Consider the following 26666-nt stretch of genomic DNA (forward strand, 5'->3'; position numbering starts at 1 on the left):
TTTCATTACTCTAACAGATATTATCATTATTAATTATTATTACATAATTGTATTTAACTTTAAATCCAGTATTGTTGATTCACAACAAAAATATAATTATCCTTTAATTTTAAATTACAGTTAAGATTAATTATGATTGTATACGATTAAGTTATTTTAATACAAAATAAATAAATAGATAAATTTTTTTGATTTTGTGAAATTAAATGTATATTTTATTATATCGCGTGCTTAAAGGTAAAAGGACTTATAGCTATGGGTTAATAGGGATTTGTGCTGAAAGGGCGTATAAAAAAATTTTTTTTTGCCATTCGGTTTGAAATTGTCTGAAACGTAAACATCTGTGAAAAAAAAAAAAAAATTGGTATCCTAAAGCTGAAAGGGCGCATCTTAAGACATACGCCCTTTCACCTTTAAGAAAAGTACTACTTAAAGGTAAAAGGGCGCATAAAAAAAAATTGTATTTTTTATACCAAATGTTAAATAATAGTTTCACAAGACAAGTTATACTTAAATAACAGCCTCATATACAGAGCTTGATATAAACAAATAGAAAAGAAACCAATAAAAAACAAATTACGTAAAAATTAAGTAATAAAAAAAAATCACAATGACCGACAACATTGAAATATTTTGAAATTTCCCGTTTTAATCGCCCTATTGAATATTACTACTGATGCCGTTAACAGAACAGTTGTCTCGGCGTGATCAAGCATCCAGAATCCAAATTTTATAAAAACTATTTGTTAAAATAAATAATTTGACGTTTATAACATTGACATTTTGACCATTTTTAGTTATTTTTTTTTAAGTTAAGATTGCAATTGAACTATTTTCAGGCAATGTGTATTACAACCGACTTATGCACGTTATTTAATCAAGAATATCATTCAGTGAAATCTACACAGTAAAAAATTTTGCGTCATTGCGGTAAAAAATTTTGTGTTAAAAATTTTTATGTTAAATATTTAACACTTTTTTGTGTTGATTTAACAGAATAAGTGTTAAATTTACACATAAAAGTGTTGAATATTTAACACAAAAATTTTTAACACTAAGTTTTTTGACGCAATGACGCAAAATTTTTTACTGCGTACCTTCCATTTCAGGTTTGGCCTAATGGCGTTTTTTAGATATATTTTCTTTTTTAACTTTAAAAAATTTTATAGTTAAGGTTTTACGCCGCTGCTACCACAGAAAGTTTTTTTTTCACATTTTTAAACTACGAATATGTTCTTTTGTAAACTGGCCGAAAAAAAAATTATACACCCTTTGACCTTTAGATCACCAAAATTTCGAATTCTTAAAAGTAAAAGGGCGTATAATTAAAGACATACGCCCTTTTATCTTTGTAATTTTTAACTTCCCGCTAAGAAAATCGAAGATTTTCAAAAATCGGGAAGTTATTGTTTTCACCCTGTTTTGCAAAAATCGAGTTTTCATCAGATCTCAACGTTTGAAGGTCACAGGAAGCTTCCCTGACTATCCCCGCGAGGTTGTCACGGTGTCTGTATGTGTGTGTGTGTGTGTGTGTGTGTGAAAGTATGTGAACCGCTTATAACTTTTGAACGGCTTGATCGATTTCATCGCGGTTGGTGCCATTCGAAAGGGCTTGACCAAACTTAGATTTTGAAAACTATTTGGACCGATTCAGATCAATAGATTTTGAGAAATCTTCAAAAAACTGAAAAAAAAATTTTTTTCAAATGTGGTTTTTTTGGAATAACTTTTAAACGGCTTGATGGTTCAATTCCAAAAATTAATCAGCTCTTAATCTCAAAAAACCACGTCGATCGCCACCAGTCCGGTCAAAATCGGTTGATTCGTTCGAGAGATATCGTGAACGAAAGAAAACCGAAAAAAGTGTTTTTTCGGAATAACTCCGAAATTCCTAGCGCGATCAATTCAAAATTTAAGATTCTTTGTGGGGCTTAAAAAACTGCGTCGAATGCTGCCAACCGCGTGAAAATCGGTTTATTTATTCAAAAGTTATTGCGGTTTAAAAATTAAAAAAATAGTGTCATCAAATCCCTATCAGACTTTTGAGCTCGAAGAGCTCAAAAGCATAGGAAAGCAATCTCTTTGAGCTCGGAGAGCTCAAAATAACCCATAAATTGTATTTTTGAGCTCGAAGAGCTCAAAAACGTCATTGGTGTAGTTTTAAGCGCCTAAGTATGGAATTAGCGGCAAGTTGCAGGGATGGCCTTCAGGGCCAACCGTTTTTCTAATTTTGCAAAGGTAAAAGGGCGCATATATTGTTATAAGTCCTTTTACCTTTAGGCACGCAATATTTATTTTATATTAAGGTAAAAGCCCCAATATATGATCATGTACCAGTATATGATCACTCCATGTATTTGTATACCTATATTTGTGAGTATAGATATACAAATACATGGAGTGATCATATACTGGTACATGATCATATATTGGGGCTTTTAACTTATAAGTAAAAAAATATTTTTAAAAAATTGCACTTAGAATTTTTCAAATTTTCTATGTCAAATTTTGAATTTTAAGATATTAAAATTAGCAGTCACTTTACAATTTTTTAAATTTATTGAACAAAAAAAATTTGTTCCAAAAAAGTATTTTTAAAAAATTGCATTTTTTATTTTTAAAATTTTCAACGTCAATTTTTTTTGCTATAATTTATTTATTATAAAATTATTAAATACATGCTAAATTAATTTTTTTCATTTGAATTTTTCAAAAATTCTATACGTCAATTTTTTTGATAATTTTCTTTTACTAAAATTTATTAGTAAAAATTATTAAATGTCTACTAAATTAATTTTGATCCAATTTCATTTTTATATATTGCAGTTAGCTGTCAATTTTTTAAGTTCTTTTAACAAATCAATTACAATTAAAAAAACCGCTTCCAAAAATTTCTACTAATATTTTTTTTTTTTAATTTTCACGTGTGTAATTTTGTTATTAATTTTCTTTTCACAATAATTTCACTGTTATAAAATTATAAAAAAATTTCTAGTACTTATTTGTCAATTTCAGTGTCATTGGTTCTACAGCTGATTTGAAAAAAGTAATCCGCTGCGCATGCGCGGCAAAAATTTAGATGCTTCTGAAGTTAGTAAATTTTGAAAAATTAACAGAAGCTATTTGAACTCCGAACTTGTCAAATTAGATGATTAATTTAAGAGACTGAAGTTAAGTGACTTAAATTTTTTTATAATTTTATAGCAATTTAATTATTATCAAAAAAATTTTTAAAATAATTTTTTTATTAAAATTGACTTTTTATAAAAATTCAAAAAATCGACAGCTGTCGGCTAACTTCAGTGTTGTAATTAATTTTTGTCAGCAATTGCTCTTTAATTGTTGTAAAGAAAACAATAAGTTTTTTTATAAAAATATAATTGAATTAATTCGACCAAAAATGGAAAATTGTAATTCACGAGAAAACGTTGAAAGGTTACAGTTGCAGGTTAATATATTTCTTTTTTTTTTTAATTAAATATTAGAATGAATTTAGCAAATATTTGATAAATTTAAGAATTTTTTAAAAGTGTAGAAATTAAAAAAAATTAAAAAAGTAATTTTTTGGAAGAAATTTTTTTTGTTAAATAAAATAAAAAAATTGTCGAGTGAATGCAAAATTTAATTTAATAAATTAAATTATTATTGTTGTAAAGATAGGGTAAGTGTGGGTATTACTGCAGTTTTTTTCACATAAGTCTCACTTCGAAAGGATTTTTTATAAAATTTTCTCAAGATAATAATAACTTTTTTTTTTTTAAACAAAAGTTTGACTTATTATTAACCTAAAATAAAATCAACAATGAGAGAAACAAATATTTTCGTTAAATAATAAGCATTCAAAAAGAAGTCTAAATATGACACTGAAGTCAGCAGACGTCTAAAAATTTTTGATTTTTTTTTATTAATTTAATTACAGCTAAAAAATATTTCTAAAAAATTGCACTTATAGTTTTTTAAGTTTTTTACATGTGAAATTTTTTTTTTAATTGTTTAATTGAAATTTTTTCAATAAAAAATTTCTAAAAATTTTGAAATGTCGGCTAACTTCATTTCCATGTCTAAATGCATGTATTACTGCAGGTCTTAAAGTAGCTTGCTCCTATTACTGCGTGTCCATTACTGCAACTGATCCAGTTACTGCGTACCTATTACTGCAGAACGGCTATATTTTAGGATTTACTTAAAAATCAACAAAAACTTATCAAAAAGAAAATTTATTAGTTTAATGTAATAACAAAAATTCTTCATAATCTAAATAATAAGTAACACCCCTCACGGTTTTGGAAATGCCGTAAAGATTCGGTATTTATACGATATACATGCTGTATTTTTACCGTAATACTTCAGTTATTTTAGCCAGTTTTTTTGTCGAATTATTATGAAAAAATTACGAAATAAATTCAGAATATTTATGGCAATACAATAGAAAAGTTACGGTATATTTACAGCATTTAAACCGTAAATATACCGCATATTTACTGTATATCTGCGGCATTATTGCAGCAAAAAACCGGAAAAGAAGATCCCTACTTTCTATTACCGGCAAAATACCAAAAATATGCTGCTTTACTACTATTATTCAATAGCTTGAAATTTTTTTTTATAATATTATAAATTATCGTGAATTATTTTCAAGAGGTTGATAAACTAATTTCTCGATTGTTATTATTATTAATAATTTTTTTTAGTCTAGACCGGGATTCGAACTCGGATCATTTAGTTACGCGCCGAAGGCTCTACCAGTTGAGCTATCAGAGACACTATCCATATCTAAATACTCAGTCACCTAATAAGACTCACCGAGTAATAAACACAGCCGTCCATCTTACGGTAGAAAGCATTATATCTTTAATTATATCAGTATAAACGCGGCAAAATTATAGTATATATTTGGTATTTTTACCGTAGAAATACGATTTTATTATTTTAAAATTACAGTTATATTATAGTTAATACATAGATTTTTTACGGTAAAAGTTCTAGAGTTTTACAGTAATTTTATAGTATTATTTCTGAACTTTGCAGCAAAAGTACGGTAGAAATGCTGCATAACTATAGTAAAAAAACTGGCCAAAATGACCACAGAAATACCGTATTATTTCAGAATTATAACGGTAAATTTACAGTAAACGCATTAATACCGAAAATTTATGGTATTTCAAAAACCGCGAGGGACAGCCTTAACGTATTATTAATTGACCAGAATTGGTAAATTTTAATTGATGTAATCTTACAATCTACTGATTATTGCTTTCCTGGACTTGCTTCGACTTCTTATTTTTTTGTTTATTAACTTTTGATTTTTTATTAATTTTATCCATAGTTTATTTTTCACTTCAAGACAACTTGATTCACGCACTTATTTAGAGGTTCAAATAGCCGTGTTTATGTCCGCAGTAATAGGTACAGACATATACAAATAGAGGCGCTTCTATTACTGCAGTCGACTGAGAAAATTGCAGTATTACACGCACATGCGGTTTTTCGGTACCAATTACTGCATGCTTAATTAAATAAATTTTACTGATCAAAATGTAATTTTTATTAATTATTTGATTCTAAAAAGGGTTATCTAACTTCTAAATGTAAAAAATATATTAATTAGGTCATTTATATAAAGAAAAAGACTTTTTACGACCACCTCTTTTTACACTGAAACTCTTAAAAAAGATAAAATTATTCACTTCTCTAACTACTTAATTTTTATTAATTAATAACAAATTGAATAATTGTCTTACTTATAAAACCACTATGCAGTTATTTTCCGAAAGGTTTAAATTAACAGAAATAATTTTTTTTTAATCAAAAAAGTCATAACCCATTTATTGATAATTAAAAGAAGAAAATCTGCAGTAATACCTACACCTGCAGTAATACCCACACTTACCCTATAGATAAAAATTTCTTTTTTTTTAATAATAATTTAGGAGCAAAAATTGACTGAAGAATTGAAAAATTTACAAAAAAACTTAACAATGCTCCGAGATGAGCAAGTGTCATTAGCAAGTAGTAATTGGAAAATGGAAATGAGTCTTCAATATTTACAAAAAGAAAACAAATATTTAGAAGAAGAAGTACAGAAGAAAAATGAATCTCTTGCTGAAATTGAAAAACATTACCAACAATACAATTCTGAAAATGACAAAGAGCTTCGTGATTTTAGGTTAGTTAAAATTTATTAAAATTTTGTGACTTATTAAATCGCGTGTCTAAAGGTAAAAGGACTTATAACAATTTATGCGCCCTTTTACCTTTGCAAAGGTAAAAGGGCGCATATTTTTTTTTTTATTGCCAATCGAGTAGTAGACACATTTTGCGCTTAAAATTGAAAAAAAAAAATTACAAAGGTAAAAGGGCGTATGTCTTTAATTATACGCCCTTTTACTTTTGAGAATTTTAAATTTTGGCGATCTAAAGGTGAAAGGGTGTATAATTTTTTTTTCGGCCAGTTTACAAAAGAACATATTCGTAGTTTAAAAATGTGAAAAAAAAACTTTCTGTGGTAGTAGCGGCGTAAAACCTCAACTATAAAACTTTTTAAAGTTAAAAAAGAAAATATATCGAAAAAAACAATAAATTACGCGTGATTATTTTCTCGCTTTTTATTTTAAGAAATAGTTATTATAAAATTTGGATCCTGGATTGTTGATCATGATGAAACAACTGTTGTGTGAACGGCACCAGTAGTTACTCAAGCGTCACAAAAAAAATGTTGACTTTTTGATAGATTTCATTCAACAAGAAGTTGAAAAATTAATAATCGTCAACTTAAATTCAACAAAACATTAACAAAAACTATTTTTTTTGCCCTCCGGGCGGAAAGTGGCAACTTTCGTTCCGCTGCGCTAAACTAAGTTGCCGCTTTCCGCCTTCGTCGGACAAAAAAATAGTACACACTCCTCGGGAAGTAAATAAGAAAGCCTCAGATCACATGTTTGTTGACCTCGGCTTCGCCTCGGCCAACAATTACATGTGATCTGAGACATTTCTTACTTTACTTCCCTAGATGTGTAATATACTATTCTCCTCGACTGAGGCGGAAAGCGGCATTTTCGTTTAGCGCAGCGGGAGGAAAATTGACGCTTTCCGCTCGGAGGGAAGAAAAAAAATTTTTTGCCTTCTGGGCGGAAAGTGGCAACTTTGGTCTCACTGCGCTAAACAAAGTTACCGCTTTCCTCCTTCCTCGGACAAAAAAATATTATACAGCCCTTGGGAAGTAAAAAAGAAAACCTCAGATCACATGTTTGTTGATCTCGGCTTCGCCTCGGCCAACAATTACATGTGATCTGAGGCTTTTCTTATTTTCCTTCCCAAGGGGTGTAATATACTATTGTGCCGCTTGGGTATATTCAATAGAGCGATTAAAACAGGAAATTTCAAAATATTTGAATGTTCTCTGTCATTGTGATTTTTTTTATTACTTAATTTTTACGTAATTTGTTTTTGATTGATTTCGCGTTACTAGAACCATAAGGGCCTATCTCAAAATATACGCCCTTATGGTTCTGCAGAACCATAAGGGCGTACAAAAAAATTTTTTTTGCTCCAATCAATGTAAAAATGTTGAAAATATTAACATCTATGGAAAAAACGAAAAAAAAAATTTTTTTTGTGATACGCCCTTATGGTTTTAAGAAAACATTTTTCTAAAACCATAAGGGCGTATCCTGTTTTTTCGGTTTATTATCAATTATTATGGGTCAGAGTAAGAAAAAAAATTGCAAAGGTAATAGAATATCACTCCACAACTTAATTTATGTCAACAAATATTTATCTAAGTGAGAAAACTAATAAAAAATTAAGGAAAAATAAATTCATCAGAGTATTACTCCAATGCCATCTCCATCGTCAGGATCATCTGTGTCTAAGATTATAAAAGTAAAAAAAAAAGATTTGTTAATTTTTTTTTTTAACTAGATAATGACAAAAAAATTTATAAACTATGACCATGGCTGAAAATTAAACTTTGATAATACCGATGATATTTTGTGGGACAGTGCCTGATGTACAAAAATGATTTAGATCATCAAACTTGCTTCAAGATATTGGTATTGAAGAATCATAACAATTCTCAAGAACAAAGTTCTTTTTGAATGATTTTTTTTAAATTACAGTTCTTAATAACTTACAAAACTCTTTTGTTAATTGTAAATAGATCTGAAGTAAAAAAAAATCAATTTTGAAAAAATTTGAGGCTAATTTTATTAACTTGAAGACATACCGATTGTTCTCAAGTTGTTATGAATTTATTTTTTCTTAATTTTTCATTCGTTTTTTCACTCAAATAAATATTTGTTGATATAAATTAAGTTGTGGAGTGATAATTTCTATCACCTTTGCAATTTTTTTTCTTACTTTGACCTATAATTGATAATAAACCGAAAAAACAGGATACGCCCTTATGGTTTTAGAAAAATGTTTTCTTAAAACCATAAGGGCGTATCACAAAAAAAATTTTGTTTTTCGTTTTTTCCATAGATGTTAATGTTTTCAATATTTTTACATTGATTGGAGCAAAAAAAATTTTTTTATACGCCCTTATGGTTCTGCAGAACCATATTTTGAGATACGCCCTTATGGTTCTAGTAACGCGATTTATTTTCTATTTGTTTATATCTTCACTTTGTATATGAGGCTGTTATTTGAGTATAAATTGTCTTATGAAACTATTATTGACCATTTGGTATACAAAATACAATTTTTTTTTATACGCCCTTTTTACCTTTAAGTAGTACTTTTCTTAAAGGTGAGAGGGCGTATGTCTTGAGATTTTTACGTTTCAGACAATTTCAAACCGAATGGCAAAAAAAATTTTTTTACACGCCCTTTCAGTACAAATCCCTATTAACCCTTAGCTATAAGTCCTTTTACCTTTAAGCACGCGAAATTATTCTTAGCGTAAATGATTGAATAATTTATTAATAATTTTGGATAATTCAAAAATTTTTAAATAAAAATGTCAAAAAAAAAAATTTGTTTTTATAGTGAATTTTTTGATAATGAAACAAATCATTACTGTAATTTGTTATCAAATGCAAAAGAAGAATATGTAAGTATTAAAAAAAAATTATTATGTAGTATTACTAAAGTTAGCCGACGTTTTTAATTTTTTTTTTACAATTAAATTAAAACAAAAAAATATTTTTTACAGTTTTTCTTGTTATTTACAAATGAAATTTTTTTATTACTTTTTTTTTGTAACAATTTTTTTAATAGAAAAAAATTCTAAAAATCTTAGATGTCGGCTAACTTAATTTTCATTTATGTAATGTGTTGAAATTAAATATGGATTTTTATTTTTAAAGGATCCAGAAAATTTGAGAGCTGATATTGAAAATTATAAAAGACAAACTGCATTATTAAAGCGTGACTTGGAAAGAATAGAAGCTGATATGAATGAATTAACAAGAAAATTTGGATTGACTGAACTGGGAACTAACGAAAAAGTTAAACTTCTTGATAAAATTAAATCAATTATAAAATCTATAGAAAATGATGAATCAGCTGTTCAATCTGCTATTAAATTATACAAGAATAAAATTCGTGATCTGTCGAAGAAGATTGAACATAAAGAACAGCTTTTGTCAGCAGTTGCCAAGAAAAATTTTTAACATTATTATTATTACATAAAAACAATTTATATTTATATTATTTAATTATCTAAGTTATCAATTAATCATTTTTTTTTTTTTTTTTAGCTAAATATAATGTTAAAAAAATTGTTTTTAGTGTTAAAAAAAATAATTTTATTATTTTACCATTTGTTTAGAAACAACACATGTTGTTACTAATTTTTTTTGTGAAAATTTCATGTTGAAAAAAGTTAAGAATCTTCAAATTTAAGAAAGTTGTTTTTTAATTTGTTTAAAAAAAATTATTTTACTATATTATTGTTCTTTATTAATTAAAAAAAAAAAGTGTGTTACTTTTTTAAAAATTTAATTAAAAATTAAAGTGTCGAAAAATATATATGTACAAGAGTTAGTTAAAAATGTGCCATAATTTGAGACTTATATTGTTAAAATAATCTTCAGAGCAAAAATTTTTGCTGCAATTTTAAAATAAATAATTCAAATTTTTAATATTATAGAGAAAATATTGGTCTTATAAAAAAATGTATAAAATTTAATTTTCTACAAAAATTAGTCTGATAAAAAAAATTTTTATAAAAAATTTGTGGAAAATTTAATTTTCTAAAAGAAATATTTCTTGTGATTTTTTTATACGACCAATATTTTCATATTAATAAGACAATTAGATCCTACTAAAAATTTCTACGCCCTTTTGGCTTTAGATCACTAAATTTTAGAATTCCTAAAGCCAAAAGGGCAAACATTTTTAGACATTCGCCCTTTTGGCTTTTGAAAATTTTTTTTCATTTCTAAGCTAAGAATATGCTTGCAGAGATTGGCAAAAAAAATTTTCTACGCTCTTTTGGCTTTAGATCACTAAATTTTGAGTTCCTAAAGCCAAAAAGGCGGATCTCTATATACGCACTTTTGGCTTTAAGATAAATTTTCTTAAAGCCAAAAGGGCGTAGAAAAAAAATAGATGTTTTATTACTAGATCCAAGATTTTTCCCGAAAATATTAGTCTTGTAAAAAAAGTTTTTATAAAAAATTAGTGGAAAATTTAATTTTATAAAAGAAATGTCTCTTATAATTTTTTTTATACGGCCAATATTTTCACCGTAATTTCTTAATTAAGATTCATCTAATAAATTATTCAAATTTTCTCTAATTATAAAAATCTTAATTTTGAAATTGCGGCTTTTTTATTGGTCTTAAGAAAAAATTATAAGAGACATTTTTTTTTATTAAATTAAATTTTTAACAAATTTTATTTAAGAAATTTTTTTATTCGACCAATATTTCCTCCGTAATATAAAAAATTGGAATTAATTATTTTGTTTTTTTTTTTTTTTTTTTTTTTTTTTTTGTTAAAGATATAAATGAAGTACCAAGAGATGGTGGCTGGTCTGAATGGGGCCCTTGGATCTGTAGCGCAAGTTGCAACGGAGGAGTAGGAAAGAGAAAACGTGTTTGCAATAATCCTGAGCCTAACATCAAGGGTGAACCATGCATGGGTCCAAGTGAAATGACAGGAACGTGTAATACGAATCTTTGCGGTGATATAACCCGAGATACAATTACTTTGATAAATCGAAGAAAAAAAAATAGCCACTTAGCTCTTGTTGTAAAAGAAGGCCAGCCTGTAACAATTCCATGCGACTCTGATATTGTTGCTAAAGTGGAAAAAGAATCTCCTCGATCTGAAATTCAGTGGTCCCATGATGGGATATTTGTTGATGCAGATGATCATCGAATTACTTTGGATAACTGCAGTATTGGTAATAATTAATAATTATTATCTATATTATTAAGACCTTTTCATGGTTTCATATCATTCTCACCAACAGTCAATTTATGATGATAAGTATTTAGGCTACATTAAAAAATGCTCTATTTCTAGATACATAATTAAGAAATTACCTTGTATCTTGTTAACTATTGACATTTTTAAAGATATAAGCTCATCCCGATGTTACACAAATCAAGACCTTTCATTTGAGTACCCACATGAACTTTTCATATATTTATATATTTCACAAATACCATATATATAAAATATATAAAAAATGCCATGTAGGTACTCAAATGAAAGGTCTTGATTTGTGTAACATCGGGATGAGCTTATATCTTAAAAAATGTCAATAATTAAGAAATGACCTTGTAACTTGTGAACTATTGACATTTTTTAAGATGTAAGCTCACCCCGATGTTACACTCATGGGGACCTTTCATTTGAGTACCCACATCATTTTTTCATATATTTTATATATTTATATATTTCGTAAATACCATATATATAAAATATATAAAAAATGCCATGTGGGTACTCAAATGAAAGGTCTCGATGAGTGTAACATCGAAATGAGTTTATATCTTAAAAAATGTCAATAATTAAGAAATTACATTGTATCTTGACAACTAATGACATTTTTAAAGATATAAGCTCATCCCGACATTATACTCATCAAGACCTTTTATATGAGTACCCACATCATTTTTTCATATATTTTATATATTTATATATTTCGTAAATACCATAAATATAAAATATATAAAAAATGCCATGTGGGTACTCAAATGAAAGGTCTCGATGAGTGTAACATCGAAATGAGTTTATATCTTAAAAAATGTCAATAATTAAGAAATTACATTGTATCTTGACAACTAATGACATTTTTAAAGATATAAGCTCATCCCGACATTATACTCATCAAGATCTTTTATATGAGTACCCACATCATTTTTCATATATTTTATATATTTATATATTTCGGTAATACCATATATATAAAATATATAAAAAATGCCATGTGGGTACTCAAATGAAAGGTCTCGATGAGTGTAACATCGAAATGAGTTTATATCTTAAAAAATGTCAATAATTAAGAAATTACATTGTATCTTGACAACTAATGACATTTTTAAAGATATAAGCTCATCCCGACATTATACTCATCAAGACCTTTTATATGAGTACCCACATCATTTTTTCATATATTTTATATATTTATATATTTCGTAAATACCATAAATATAAAATATATAAAAAATGCCATGTGGGTACTCAAATGAAAGGTCTCGATGAGTGTAACATCGAAATGAGTTTATATCTTAAAAAATGTCGATAATTAAGAAATGACATGGTATCTTGAGAACTATTGACATTTTTAAAGATATAAGCTCATCCCGATGTTACACTCATCGAGTCCTTTCATTTGAATATCCACATCAACTTTTCATATATTTTATATATTTATATATATTATGTATATGTATATATGAAAAATATATCAAAAAAGCATGTGGGTACTCAAATGAAAGCTCTTGATGAGTGTAACATCAAAATGAGCTTATATCTTTAAAAACGTCAATAGTTAAGAAAGTATAGTGCAATTTAACATAATTAAGAAATGACCTTGTATCTCGTGAACTATTGACATTTTTAAAGATTCAAGCTCATTCTGACATTACACTCATCAAGACCTTTCATTTGAGTACCCACATCAACTTTTCATATATTTTATATATTTATATATATTATGTATATGTATATATGAAAAATATATCAAAAAAGCATGTGGGTACTCAAATGAAAGCTCTTGATGAGTATAACATCAAAATGAGCTTATATCTTTAAAAACGTCAATAGTTAAGAAAGTATAGTGCAATTTAACATAATTAAGAAATGACCTTGTATCTCGTGAATTATTGACATTTTTAAAGATTCAAGCTCATTCTGACATTACACTCATCAAGACCTTTCATTTGAGTACCCACATCAACTTTTCATATATTTTATATATTTATATATATTATGTATATGTATATATGAAAAATATATCAAAAAAGTATGTGGGTACTCAAATGAAAGCTCTTGATGAGTGTAACATCAAAATGAGCTTATATCTTTAAAAACGTCAATAGTTAAGAAAGTATAGTGCAATTTAACATAATTAAGAAATGACCTTGTATCTCGTGAACTATTGACATTTTTAAAGATTCAAGCTCATTCTGACATTACACTCATCAAGACCTTTCATTTGAGTACCCACATCAACTTTTCATATATTTTATATATTTATATATATTATGTATATGTATATATGAAAAATATATCAAAAATACATGTGGGTACTCAAATGAAAGCTCTTGATGAGTGTAACACCAAGATGAGTTTATATCTTTAAAAATATCAATAGTTAAAAAATTACAGTGCAATTTAACAAAAATTATTTAATACAGCTAAATTCTATTTATTTATAGTTCACAAGTCACGGCAGTCACGTAGTGACTGCAAGTTTACCATTTTCTTCTTATTTATTTATAAGTTATTTAATGATACTAAAATTAGCCATTCAAAAACTTTTGATTTTTTTTATCAATTAAATTACAAGTTAAAAAAATTGCACATATAATCTTTGATATCTATGTGAAATTTTATATTTTTATTTTTTTTTTTAACAATTATAAAAAAATTGAAAATCCAGCCAACTTAATTTTCATTAATTAAAAAAAAATTGCACGTATAATTTTTCAAATTTTCTACATATAAAATTGCTTCTTTTATTTTTTTTTTAAATTGAATTTATCAAATAAAAAAAAATTATTAAATGTCTGCGAATTAAGTTATAATTTTAATTTATGATTTCAGAAATAAAAGAGGCAAGTGTCAATGACTCTGGAGTCTACACAATGACTTCCCATAAATTTGAAAGAAGTCATTTAATTCTTAAAATTGTTTCTCTCTCAGTACGTCCAATAAAAACGATAAAAACTATCCGGGAAACTTTACCCATGACTGTTATTTGTCACTGTGCAATACTAGGATATGTATATGCGAATTTAAAAGTCAGCTGGGTAATTAATAAAAAACCATGGAAGAATTATGGAACGACTTCACCATTGTCAATAAATGTCGACACTATTTCTGAAGTTAATAAAAGCCACCATGGACTCTGGGAATGTTTTATTGAAGAAGAAGATTTGAAGTTTAATTGGACGACTAATGCAATATTAGTAAATGTTATTAGTGCGCCGAATTGGCGAACGTATTTAATGGAAGATCCATTCACTAAGCCACTGTTCGGATGGCTACCAAGTGAATCATATGTTATTTTCTTTTTATTATTTTTAATTTTGTTTTGTTCATCGTTGATTATTGTTGCGCTTTTTTACTATGTGAAGCTTCAAAATTATTTGAAGAAAAGAGCGTTGAATTATGTTAAAATAAAATAGGGTGATAAATTGATAAATTTCGATAAGATGAATTAAAAATATTCTAATTAACTTAGATTAATAATTTTTCATAATAAAAAATAATATTTAATTTATTTTTTTTTGTATTTTGATGTTGTACTCATCGAGACCTTTCATTTGAGTACTCACACGGATTTTTTTTATATTTTATATACACACACATATATATATATATATATATATATATATATATATATATATATATATATATATATATATATTTGTGAAATATATAATATATATAAATATATGAAAAAAATCAGTGTGGGTACTCAAATAAAAGGTCTCGATGAGTGTAACATCGGAATGAGCTTATATCGTTAAAAACATCATTAGTTAAAAAATTACAGCATTAATTCCTTAAATATTAACATTTTTATAAATATAAGTCCATTCTATTGTTATACTCATCGAGACTTTTCATTTGAGTACCCACATGCACTTTTCATATATTTTATATTCTTATATATATATGATATTTATGAAATATATAAAATATATGAAAAGTGCATGTGGGTACTTAAATGAAAGGTCTCGATGAATGTAACATCTTAATGAGCTTATATTGTTAAAAAAACTATTAATTAACGAAATACAACAATTATTCCTTAAATATTAACATTTTCATAAATATAAGCCCATTCTGATGTTATACTCATCGAGACCTTTTATTTGAGTACCAACACGAATTTTTCTATATATTTTATATATATATGATATTTGTGAAATATATAAAATATATCAAATATATGAAAAAATGATGTGGGTACTCATATAAAAGGTCCTGATGAGTGTAACATCGGGATGAGCTTACATTGTTAAAAACATCATTAGTTAAAAAATTACAGCAGTAATTCATCAAATATTAACATTTTTATAAATATAAGTCCATTCTAATGTTATACTCATCGAGACTTTTCATTTGAGTACCCACATGCACTTTTCATATATTTTATACTTATATATATATATGATATTTATGAAATATATAAAATATATGAAAAGTGCATGTGGGTACTTAAATGAAAGGTCTCAATGAATGTAACATCTTAATGAGCTTATATTGTTAAAAAAACTATTAATTAACGAAATACAACAATTATTCCTTAAATATTAACATTTTCATAAATATAAGCCCATTCTGATGTTATACTCATCGAGACCTTTTATTTGAGTACCAACACGAATTTTTCTATATATTTTATATATATATGATATTTGTGAAATATATAAAATATATCAAATATATGAAAAAATGATGTGGGTACTCATATAAAAGGTCCTGATGAGTGTAACATCGGGATGAGCTTACATTGTTAAAAACATCATTAGTTAAAAAATTACAGCAGTAATTCATCAAATATTAACATTTTTATAAATATAAGTCCATTCTAATGTTATACTCATCGAGACTTTTCATTTGAGTACCCACATGCACTTTTCATATATTTTATACTTATATATATATATGATATTTATGAAATATATAAAATATATGAAAAGTGCATGTGGGTACTTAAATGAAAGGTCTCAATGAATGTAACATCTTAATGAGCTTATATTGTTAAAAAAACTATTAATTAACGAAATACAACAATTATTCCTTAAATATTAACATTTTCATAAATATAAGCCCATTCTAATGTTATACTTACCAAGATCTGTCATTTGTGTACCCACACGAATTTTTATATATATTTCATAAATATAATATTTGTGAAATATATATAAGATATATAAAATATATGAAAAGTGCATGTGGGTACTCAAATGAAAGGTCTCGATGAGTGTAACATCGGAATGAGCTTATATCGTTAAAAATATCATTAGTTAACGAAATACAACAATTATTCCTTAAAAATTATCATTTTCGTAAATATAAGTCCATTCTGATATTATACTCATCGAGACCTTTCATTTGAGTACCCACATCAATTTTTCATATATTTTATATATTTATATATATGAATATATAAAAATTTATCAAAATGCATGTGGGTACTCAAATTAAAGGTCTTGATAAGTGTAACATCGGGATGAGCTTGTATCTTTAAAAACGTTAATAGTTAAGAAAGTACAGTGCAATTTAACAAAAATCATTATTTAATAAAGCACAATTTTATTTATTTATTGTTCATAAGTCACGGCAGTCACATAGTGACTGCAAGGTCGTTAGTAACAAATAAACTTGTTTAAAATTTCGAACATTTTTCTTCGCTGAAGAAATAAAATTGTTTAAAATTAAAAACAATTTAATTTTTTCTTACAAAATTGCTCATTCTTTTTTAAAAATAAATTTTTTCTCTCAGAGTATGATAAAACCAATAAAGGAAAAATTTCTTGTTAAAAAAATTATCAATTTTATAAAAAAAAATTAAATTTTGATCTATTTATAAAAATAAAATAGGATAAAGTTAATAAATAAAATAAAAAATCAACAAAATTTCTTAAAATTCAAAAAGAAGAAAAAAAAATTTTTCAATAAAAAAATAAATAAAATTATTATTAAAAAGATAAAGCAATATAGTAATGAAGCTGTAGCTAAATATATGTAACAGAGTCACTGCAAAAAAAATTTTTATTTCTTCAGCTAAAAAATAAAATTTTAATTTAAAAATTTTAAGTACTTTCCTTAAATTCTGATTTATTTATAAAAATAAAATAAAATTAAAAAATCAACAAAATTTCTTAAAATTGAGGAAGAAAAAAAAAAATCTTTTAATAAAATAATTATTAAAAAGATGTAGCAATATAGTATAAATAAATAAGTGAAAAAAGTAAATAAATAAATTAAAAAAATGAATATTTTTATAATAAAAAATTAAATTCTTTTTTATAAAAATAAAATAAAATACAGTTAATAAATAAATAAATAAAATCATAAAATTTTTCTAAAATCAAAAAAGAAGAAAAAATAAATCTTATAATAAAAAAAAAATAAACAAAATAAAATAATTATAAAAAAGATAAAGCAACATAGTAATGAAGCCTGTAGCTAAATATATGTAGCAGAGTTATCATACCTCGTTGTTAAAAATATTGAGTATTTATAGTCGAATGAATACACGCAGGCAATAGACATCTTGAACGTGAGAAGCAAGAAGCAATAAGCAAGGTGAGTATTCGCTGGAAGGAGGCATACAGGTATAGCCAGAGTAAAGCTGGAGTGGAAGAAAAGAGAGCCCTGGGGCCTGGAGGAGCAAGAATATATAAGAATATAAGAATATAAGCCAAGGCGTATACAAGATATAACGTGTTGAAGCGAAAAGGGACAAGAGAGAAGAATACCGGCTTGTATTGAGCTTGTCCAAAGCAGGTTGGCAGCCAATCGTTTCGGAAGCAAAGAGAAGATACTGATGATGCTGCTGAGAATATACCAAAGAGGATAATAAAATATAAGATGATAAAAGCTGGAGAGAGACGGAGATTAATTGCGGAGAGACAGGTGCCGCGAGTCGCCCACGTGGTTTTAAAGAGACTAACAGACTAAGACCGGAGTAGTAGATGGGAGAAGACAAGCCAACAGCAAACAGTATAATGATGACCAACGGACAACCGCTGGCTTCCTTCTGCTGGACAAACGCATTCAACAGATAGTGATAGTAGACCGTTTTATGCATCCACTTGCCAGAGCATCAAGTGGGAGAACCATCAGCTCTAATACCACCAATAGCTGCACTTTCACAAGGGTAGGGCTGGCTACTCATTCGGTAGCAAATGCTGCTAACCCGTCGCAAGGTCAAGATCAGTCGGCTAATCCTTTTCAGTCTGCCAAGGGCCGAGCACCGAGTAGTACTTAATATTTTTATTTACTGTGATTTGTGAAGAAATTTCGGTTTTTTTTTTTTTTTTTTTTTTTTTTTGATGGATCTTAAGAAGAATATACTTTTGTAGATCATGGAAACTTGTGTACTGATTCCTAGGGAATTTTCCCTGGCTCTTGCGACGGATCACGACAGAAATTCATGCTCGGAAATTTTTAAAACTGAAGCAAGATCCTTTTCTGCTGATGTTAGGATTTCTGTTTGGTCTAATGTTTTTATTCCTTCGGAAACTTTGATCTATCCGTTTCAAGGGTCTATTCGGTTTGATAAAATTGATCTTTATTCGCTGCTTGATGATAATGATGTAAGTAATTTTTATTAAAAGATTATTTTGTGTTTTTATTGGAAATTGTGATTTTTAGAAAATATTTATTATTTGTCACATTTTTTTTTATTTATAGATTCATTAAAAAAAATTTATTTTATAATTTTTTTATATATTTAAAGTACAAAAAAAAATTATTTAGTGTTTTTATTAAAAATTGTGATTTTTTTTTTATTTTTAGAAAATATTTATTTGTCACATTTTTTTTTATTTATAGATTCATTAAAAAAAATTTATTTTATAATTTTTTTATATATTTAAAGTACAAAAAAAATTATTTAGTGTTTTTATTAAAAATTGTGATTTTTTTTTGATTTTTAGAAAATATTTATTTGTCACATTTTTTTTTATTTATAGATTCATTAAAAAAATTTAATTTTATAATTTTTTTATTTATTTCAAGTACAAAAAAAAATTATTTAATGTTTTTATTAAAAATTGTGATTTTTTTTAAATATTTATTATTTGTCACATTTTTTTTTTTTATTTATAGATTCATTAAAAAAAATTTATTTTATAATTTTTTTAATTATTTTAAGTACAAAAAAAAATTATTTAATGTTTTTATTAAAAATTGTGATTTTTTTTAAATATTTATTATTTGTCACATTTTTTTTTTATTTATAGATTCATTAAAAAAAATTTATTTTATAATTTTTTTATTCATTTTAAGTACAAAAAAAAATTATTTAATGTTTTTATTAAAAATTGTGATTTTTTAAAAATATTTATTATTTGTCACATTTTTTTTTTTATTTATAGATTCATTAAAAAAATTTAATTTTATAATTTTTTTATTTATTTTAAGTACTCTTATTTTTGTCACACTTTTTTTAAAAAATAATAAATTAATTTTTTAATAATTAATTTTTCAAACAGTTATAAAGAAGAAATGTTAATTGTTTAAAAAAATAGTATTTCTTTTTTCCAATTTTTAATTCATTTATTTTTATTTCTTTTATTAATTAAATTAAATACTTTTATAACTTCACTACTTTTTTAAAAAATGATACATTAATTTTTTAATAATTAATTTCTTAACCAGTTATAAAGAAGAAATATTAATTGTTCAAAAAATTAGTATTTCTTCTTTCCAATTTTTAATTTAATTTAATTTATTTATTTTTATTTTTTTATTAATTAAATTAAATAATTTTATTATTTCACACTTTTTTTTAAAAAATGATAAATTAATTTTTTAGTAATTAATTTTTTAATAATTAATTTTTCAAACAGTTATAAAGAAAAAATTTTAATTGTTTAAAAAAAATTGTATTTCTTCTTTTCAATTTTTAATTTAATTTAATTTATTTATTTTTATTTTTTTATTAATTAAATTAAATAATTTTATTATTTCACACTTTTTTTTAAAAAATGATAAATTAATTTTTTAACCATTTATAAAGAAGAAATATTAATTGTTCAAAGAATTATTATTTCTTCTTTTCAATTCAATTAATTGTTTAAAAAATTAGTATTTTTTCTTTTAAATTTCCAATTTTTTTTAAAAACAATAAAATTGGATAATTTCGGTTTTAAAAAATAAAAAATGATCATAAAAAAATTTTATTATCCAACCTAATATGTAGATTAGACGTGAATACGGTTGTTACGACGAAGTATCATTTTCAAACTACAATCTCAACAAACGGCAATGTAATTGGATAAGATTTTTACGAATTGTACAAAGTTATAGCGATCAAGTAAATCTTATCGGTACAAAAGTGAAGGGTGAGTTTTTAAATATTTCTTCTTCAGAAGGAGAAGCTAATAGATAATTAAAAAAAAAAATCTGTGAATAATTTGATAGGTGATCCAATATTTGAAGTTATTAAAGACGTCGAACCGGATTCAGAGCTTGTTGCATGGTTTTTACCAGCATCTCATGAAGACCTCGTCTTCATATCGCGTGACTTTTGCTCGCGTTCAGCAATCTACAGGTGCACCATCGACTCGATTCTTGCTGGTGAGTATAAACTTGCTTTATTGTACACTCTGATTTACTTTAGCTATTCATTAAGTATTAAAATATTTAAATAAAAATTAAAAAGTATTAAAATATTTAAATTAAAATTAAAAAGTATTAAAATATTTAAATTAAAATTAAAAAATATTAAAATATTAAATATTAAAATATTTAAATTAAAATTAAAAAGTATTAAAATATTTAAATTAAAATATTTAAATAAAAATTAAAAAGTATTAAAATATTTAAATTAAAATTAATAAGTATTAAAATATTTAAATTAAAATTAAAAAATATTAAAATATTAAATATTAAAATATTTAAATTAAAATTAAAAAGTATTAAAATATTAAAATTAAAATATTTAAATAAAAATTAAAAAGTATTAAAATATTTAAATTAAAATTAATAAGTATTAAAATATTTAAATTAAAATTAAAAAGTATTAAAATATTAAGTATTAAAATATTTAAATTAAAATTAAAAAATATTAAAATATTAAGTATTAAAATATTTAAATTAAAATATTTAGTATTAAAATATTAAGTATTAAAATATTTAAATTAAAATATTTAAATAAAAATTAAAAAGTATTAAAATATTTAAATTAAAATTAAAAAAAATTCTTTTGATATTTCTTCTATTTCTTCAATTTAAAATTACTTATTTAAGTAAACAAAATTTATCGATTTCTTCTTTATCATTATTTCCTTTTTATTCGGAGTTTAAAAAATTGTAAAAAAAAATAATATGGCAGAACTGCGACCAAGGACCTTCTAGTTTACCACCATCCATTGTACTGTCTTTTATCCTCGACGACGAGAATACACATTTGAATTACAAGCGGCGACTTCTGTGATCTTACCGACAAAAAAATTTCGCTATGTATTTGCATTTCAGATTTGTAGGTAGTCTTATCGTTTTTTTTTCTTCTTTTTTATTATTTTTTTTTTATGTATACTTCATCCTATTACCTTCTTGAACGGTTTGCGTATATGAAGTAGATCAGTGATTGGAGAGGGAAGAATATAAATAAAAAAAATTTGATTTAATCTTTTTAGATTAAATTACTTATTCAATTGTTACTGACTTTATTATTATTAAATAATGAATTTTGTTAAATTGCAATGTACTTTCTTGAATATTGACGTTTTTAAAGATATAAGCTCATCTTGATGTTACACTCATCAAGAGCTTTCATTTGAGTACCCACATGCATTTTTGATATATGTTTCATATATACATATATATAATATATATAAATATATAAAATATATGAAAAATTGATGTGGGTACTCAAATGAAAGGTCTCGATGAGTTTAATGTCAGGCTGAGCTTATATCTTTAAAAATGTCAATAGTTTTTATATATTTTTAATATATACATATATATAATATATATTTTAAGGATATAAGCTTATCCCGATGTTACTCTCATTAAGAGCTTTCATTTGAGTACCCACATGCATTTTTGATATATTTTTCATATATACATATATATAGTATTTATAAATATATATAAAATATATGAAAAATTGATGTGGGTACTCAAATGAAAGGTCTTTATGAGTGTAACATCAGGATGAGTTTATATCTTTAAAAATGTCATTAGTTAACAAGATACGATGTAATTTCTTTATTATTGACATTTTTTAAGATATAAACTCATTTTGATGTAACACTCATCGAGACCTTTCATTTAAGTACCCACATGACATTTTTAATATATTTTATATATATGGTATTTGTGAAATATATAAATATATAAAATATATGAAAAATTGATGTGGGTACTCAAATGAAAGGTCTCGATGAGTTTAATGTCAGGGTGAGCTTATATCTTTAAAAATGTCAATAGTTTTGATATATTTTTAATATATACATATATATAATATATATTTTAAGGATATAAGCTTATCCCGATGTTACTCTCATTAAGAGCTTTCATTTGAGTACCCACATGCATTTTTGATATATTTTTCATATATACATATATATAGTATTTATAAATATATATAAATATATGAAAAATTGATGTGGGTACTCAAATGAAAGGTCTTTATGAGTGTAACATCAGGATGAGTTTATATCTTTAAAAATGTCATTAGTTAACAAGATACGATGTAATTTCTTTATTATTGACATTTTTTAAGATATAAACTCATTTTGATGTAACACTCATCGAGACCTTTCATTTAAGTACCCACATGGCATTTTTAATATATTTTATATATATGGTATTTGTGAAATATATAAATATATAAAATATATGAAAAATTGATGTGGGTACTCAAATTAAAGGTCTCGATGATTGTAACATCGGGATGAGCTTATATTTTTAAAAATTTCAATAGTTCACAAGATACAAGGTCATTTTATCATATTACTATCCTGGAGACAAAATTTTGCCTATTTTTTTATTGATATAGATTAGCAAAAAAATCATTATTATTATTATTACATTTTTTTTAAGATTCACCTTTAGATCTTTCAAAAACATTACTTTCACATCAAAATTCATCACCTGTTAGAACATCATATTACGAACCAGATGAATATGAATCAACGTCTGAAGAATCATCTTCATCTACTTTATCGTTAACAAGTGATCATTTGGACTGCAGTATTGTTACAACGATAAAAAGAGGAGAACGTATTCTTCTTCCTTGTGAAGTATGTGGAAAATCTTTTGACAGACCGTCTTTACTCAAGCGACATATGAGAACACATACAGGTAAGTTAAAAAATTAATAACTAAATTTAGTTACATATTTTTTTTTCTGATAATAATTACCTGAAGAAAAATCTATATTTAAGTGTAGATAATATGTGATCATATATGAGTATAAAAAAATTAGTAATTATTAATAGTGCATAAAAATTATTATTTGTATTTGTAAAAATTCATATTTTTTATTAATTGTCAATTTTAATTATGTATGAAGCATATTTTTCCTAAATTTGGTAATATAATTTTTTTTTTTTAAATATGAGCAATTTCGTAATAAGAAATTAATTATTTATAATTATTTATAATTATGAGAAATTATATTTCTTCTTTGAAGAAATAAACATTTTTTTCAAAGTAATTTTCTTATTAAAAATTATTTCTTCTCAAATTTATAAAAATTTTTTACAATAAGAAAATTACAGCAAGAAAAATTGTTATATCTTCTAAGAAATAAAATTTAAAAAAAATTTATTTCTTGTTACAAAATAGCTCATCATTTCAAAAAAATTTTTTTTAGTGTAAAATAAAACTAATTTTTCAAGAAAAAATTTCTTTAAAAAAAATGACCAATTTTGTAACCAAAAATTAATATTTTAAACAATTTTATTTCTTCCCAAATTTATAAACCTGTTTTTTAAAAAGAAAATTATTGTAAAAAATTTTTTTATTTCTTCTAAAAAATAAAATTGTTTAAAATTAATTTCTTCTTTTAAAATTGCTCGTTTTTTTTTTCAAAACAAATCTTCTCTTTTTGTATAATATAAAACCAATTTTGAAAAAAAAAAAATTATTTTTAACAAAATAATTACTTTTGTAATAAAAAAATTAAAAATTTTGAACAATTATTTCTTCCCAAACTCAAAAATTTTTTTCAAAAAGAAAATTATTGTAAAAATTTTTTTTTTTTTTTTTTTTTTTTTTTCTAAGAACTAAAATTGTTTGAAATAAATTTCTTTTTTTAAAATTGCTCGATTTTTTCAAAACAAATTTTTTATTTTCGTCTAATATAAAACCAATTTTGAAATAAAAAATCAATATTTTATTTTTTCTTTGAAAAAATAAATCTTAAACAATATTAGCTAAACAACTTGTGAATTTTTATCAAAAATTTTTCTTCTAAAAAATAAAATTAATTTCTGCATTTAAAATTGCTCAATTGCAAATTTAAATCCAAAATTATTTCTTGCTAATTAAAATTTTTTTCCCCAAAAAATTTTGAATTTCTTCTAAGAAATAAAATTGTTTAAAACAAAATTTCTTCTTTAAAAATTTCCAATTATTTAATCTAAATTTCTAACCAAGAATTTTAATTAAAAATAAAATTTCAGGAGAGAAACCCCACATTTGCATGGTCTGCAACAAAGGATTTTCAACCTCAAGTTCCCTAAATACACACAAACGGATCCACAGCGGGGAAAAGCCTCACCAGTGCCTAGTATGTGGAAAAAAGTTCACGGCCTCATCAAATCTGTACTACCACCGGATGACTCATATCAAGGTGAAGCTTCATCTAAGAGTAATATCCGTTACTCCTACATCACAAGTAAACAGGAAGAAATATTTTACAACTGTTTTTTTTTTAATTTTTTTTTATCCCATTATTAAAAAGAAAAAAAAATAGTTTTTCCGAGCGTAAGTCCGGTAGGATATATTCACAAGATTGCAAATGATATAATTTTTAAAAAAATTTATTGGATCAGAAACTCCATGAGTTTCTCTCTAATCCCTCGAAGTAATGATATCTCAAGGAGCCATATAGGTTGAACTGCCATCAGCTACTGTAATTGGCCCATTACTTGCTACCGCTTGGAATGCAATCCAATTAGAGAGACAGAGAACGTACGTATGTACCCTAAGGCTGTTTCTTCGCGTTTTACCTACACTAGCAGGTTTTACTTACGTGATGCAGCTTCTCACTGCACACGACTCATCTCCCACCAGTTTTATCACAGGAATTTATAAACCACTAGATCATTTTATTTATTTATTTAATATTTCAACAAAATATTTAATATTCACAAAATAATAAATAGTTTATAATATTTTAATTATAATTTTTTTTTTTTATTTTTTCTGTAGGAAAAACCGCACAAATGTTCTCAGTGCTCTAAATCATTCCCGACACCTGGGGACCTTAAAAGCCACATGTATGTTCACAATGGACTCTGGCCCTTCAGGTGTCATATTTGCAATAGAGGATTTAGCAAGCCGACCAATCTTAAAAATCACATGCTTCTACACCTCGGCAGATGCTCAAATAAAAAATTCATTAAGGCTGATTTATGAATATGTACTAGATTTTTATATCAAGGACAGTTTTTCAATCCGAGATAAAATTTTAGCCGATACCAATATGTATCTATTAGGGTGGCGCAAAAAAACAGTACTATTTTTTTTTTTTTTTTTTTTTTGAGTCTCGAGTGAAAATATGAAAATATTTATATATATCATATATATGTATTTATGAAAAATATATCAAAAATGCGTGTGGGTACTCAAATGAAAGGTCTCGATAAGTGTAACATCGAAATGAATTTATATCTTGAAAAAGGTCAATAATTAAGAAATGACATTGTATCTTGAGAACTATTGACATTTTTAAAGATATAAGCTCATCCCGATGTTACACTCATTGAGACCTTTCATTTGAGTACCTACATGGCATTTTTTATATATTTTATATATTTATATATATCATATATATGTATATATGAAAAATATATCAAAAATGCGTGTGGGTACTCAAATGAAAGGTCTCGATAAGTGTAACATCGAAATGAATTTATATCTTGAAAAAGGTCAATAATTAAGAAATGACATTGTATCTTGAGAACTATTGACATTTTTAAAGATATAAGCTCATCCCGATGTTACACTCATTGAGACCTTTCATTTGAGTACCTACATGGCATTTTTTATATATTTATATATATATATGTATTTGGGTGGCGCAAAAAAACCGACTATTTTTTTTTTTTGAGTCTCGAGTG

The 26666-nt window shown here is 25.0% G+C and overlaps 3 protein-coding genes and 1 long non-coding RNA gene across 5 annotated transcripts in view; 3 read left to right on the forward strand and 1 right to left on the reverse strand.

Annotated features, from left to right (window-relative positions):
- The window catches only part of LOC123266768, a 35498-nt gene extending 31786 nt beyond the window's left edge, over positions 1-3712 (forward strand). Inside the window, exon 15 of the mRNA XM_044731167.1 lies at positions 3684-3712. The gene's annotated coding sequence lies outside the window, so the exon portion shown is untranslated. The remainder of the gene's footprint in view (positions 1-3683) is intronic.
- Positions 3280-9631, forward strand: LOC123266770 (GRIP1-associated protein 1-like). Its single transcript, XM_044731169.1, has 4 exons — positions 3280-3448; positions 5931-6166; positions 8989-9052; positions 9309-9631. The coding sequence occupies exons 1-4, from the start codon at positions 3401-3403 to the stop codon at positions 9612-9614; spliced, it is 654 nt and encodes a 217-aa protein (XP_044587104.1). The 5' UTR covers positions 3280-3400; the 3' UTR covers positions 9615-9631.
- Positions 6447-16637, reverse strand: LOC123266771. Its single transcript, XR_006509858.1, has 3 exons — positions 16626-16637; positions 13816-13817; positions 6447-6523 (listed from the first exon to the last, which is right to left on the reverse strand). It is a non-coding gene; the product is annotated as an uncharacterized LOC123266771 (long non-coding RNA).
- A 1144-nt stretch (positions 16638-17781) lies between these two features.
- On the forward strand, positions 17782-26027 carry LOC123267350 (zinc finger and SCAN domain-containing protein 31-like). Of its 2 annotated transcripts, none has more exons than XM_044731926.1 (6): positions 17782-18959; positions 20570-20711; positions 20791-20946; positions 23419-23679; positions 25005-25219; positions 25756-26027. In XM_044731926.1, exons 1-6 carry the CDS (start codon positions 18729-18731, stop codon positions 25960-25962), a joined length of 1212 nt encoding a protein of 403 aa, XP_044587861.1. In that variant the 5' UTR covers positions 17782-18728; the 3' UTR covers positions 25963-26027. The 2 variants fall into 2 exon arrangements, with proteins under 2 accessions (XP_044587861.1, XP_044587862.1); XM_044731927.1 differs by having other exon boundaries at positions 17784-18959; positions 25005-25174; positions 25756-26020.
- The last annotated feature ends 639 nt before the right edge of the window (positions 26028-26666 follow it).

This window comes from Cotesia glomerata, linkage group LG6 (assembly GCF_020080835.1).
Source record: "Cotesia glomerata isolate CgM1 linkage group LG6, MPM_Cglom_v2.3, whole genome shotgun sequence".
NCBI lineage: Eukaryota > Metazoa > Arthropoda > Insecta > Hymenoptera > Braconidae > Cotesia > Cotesia glomerata.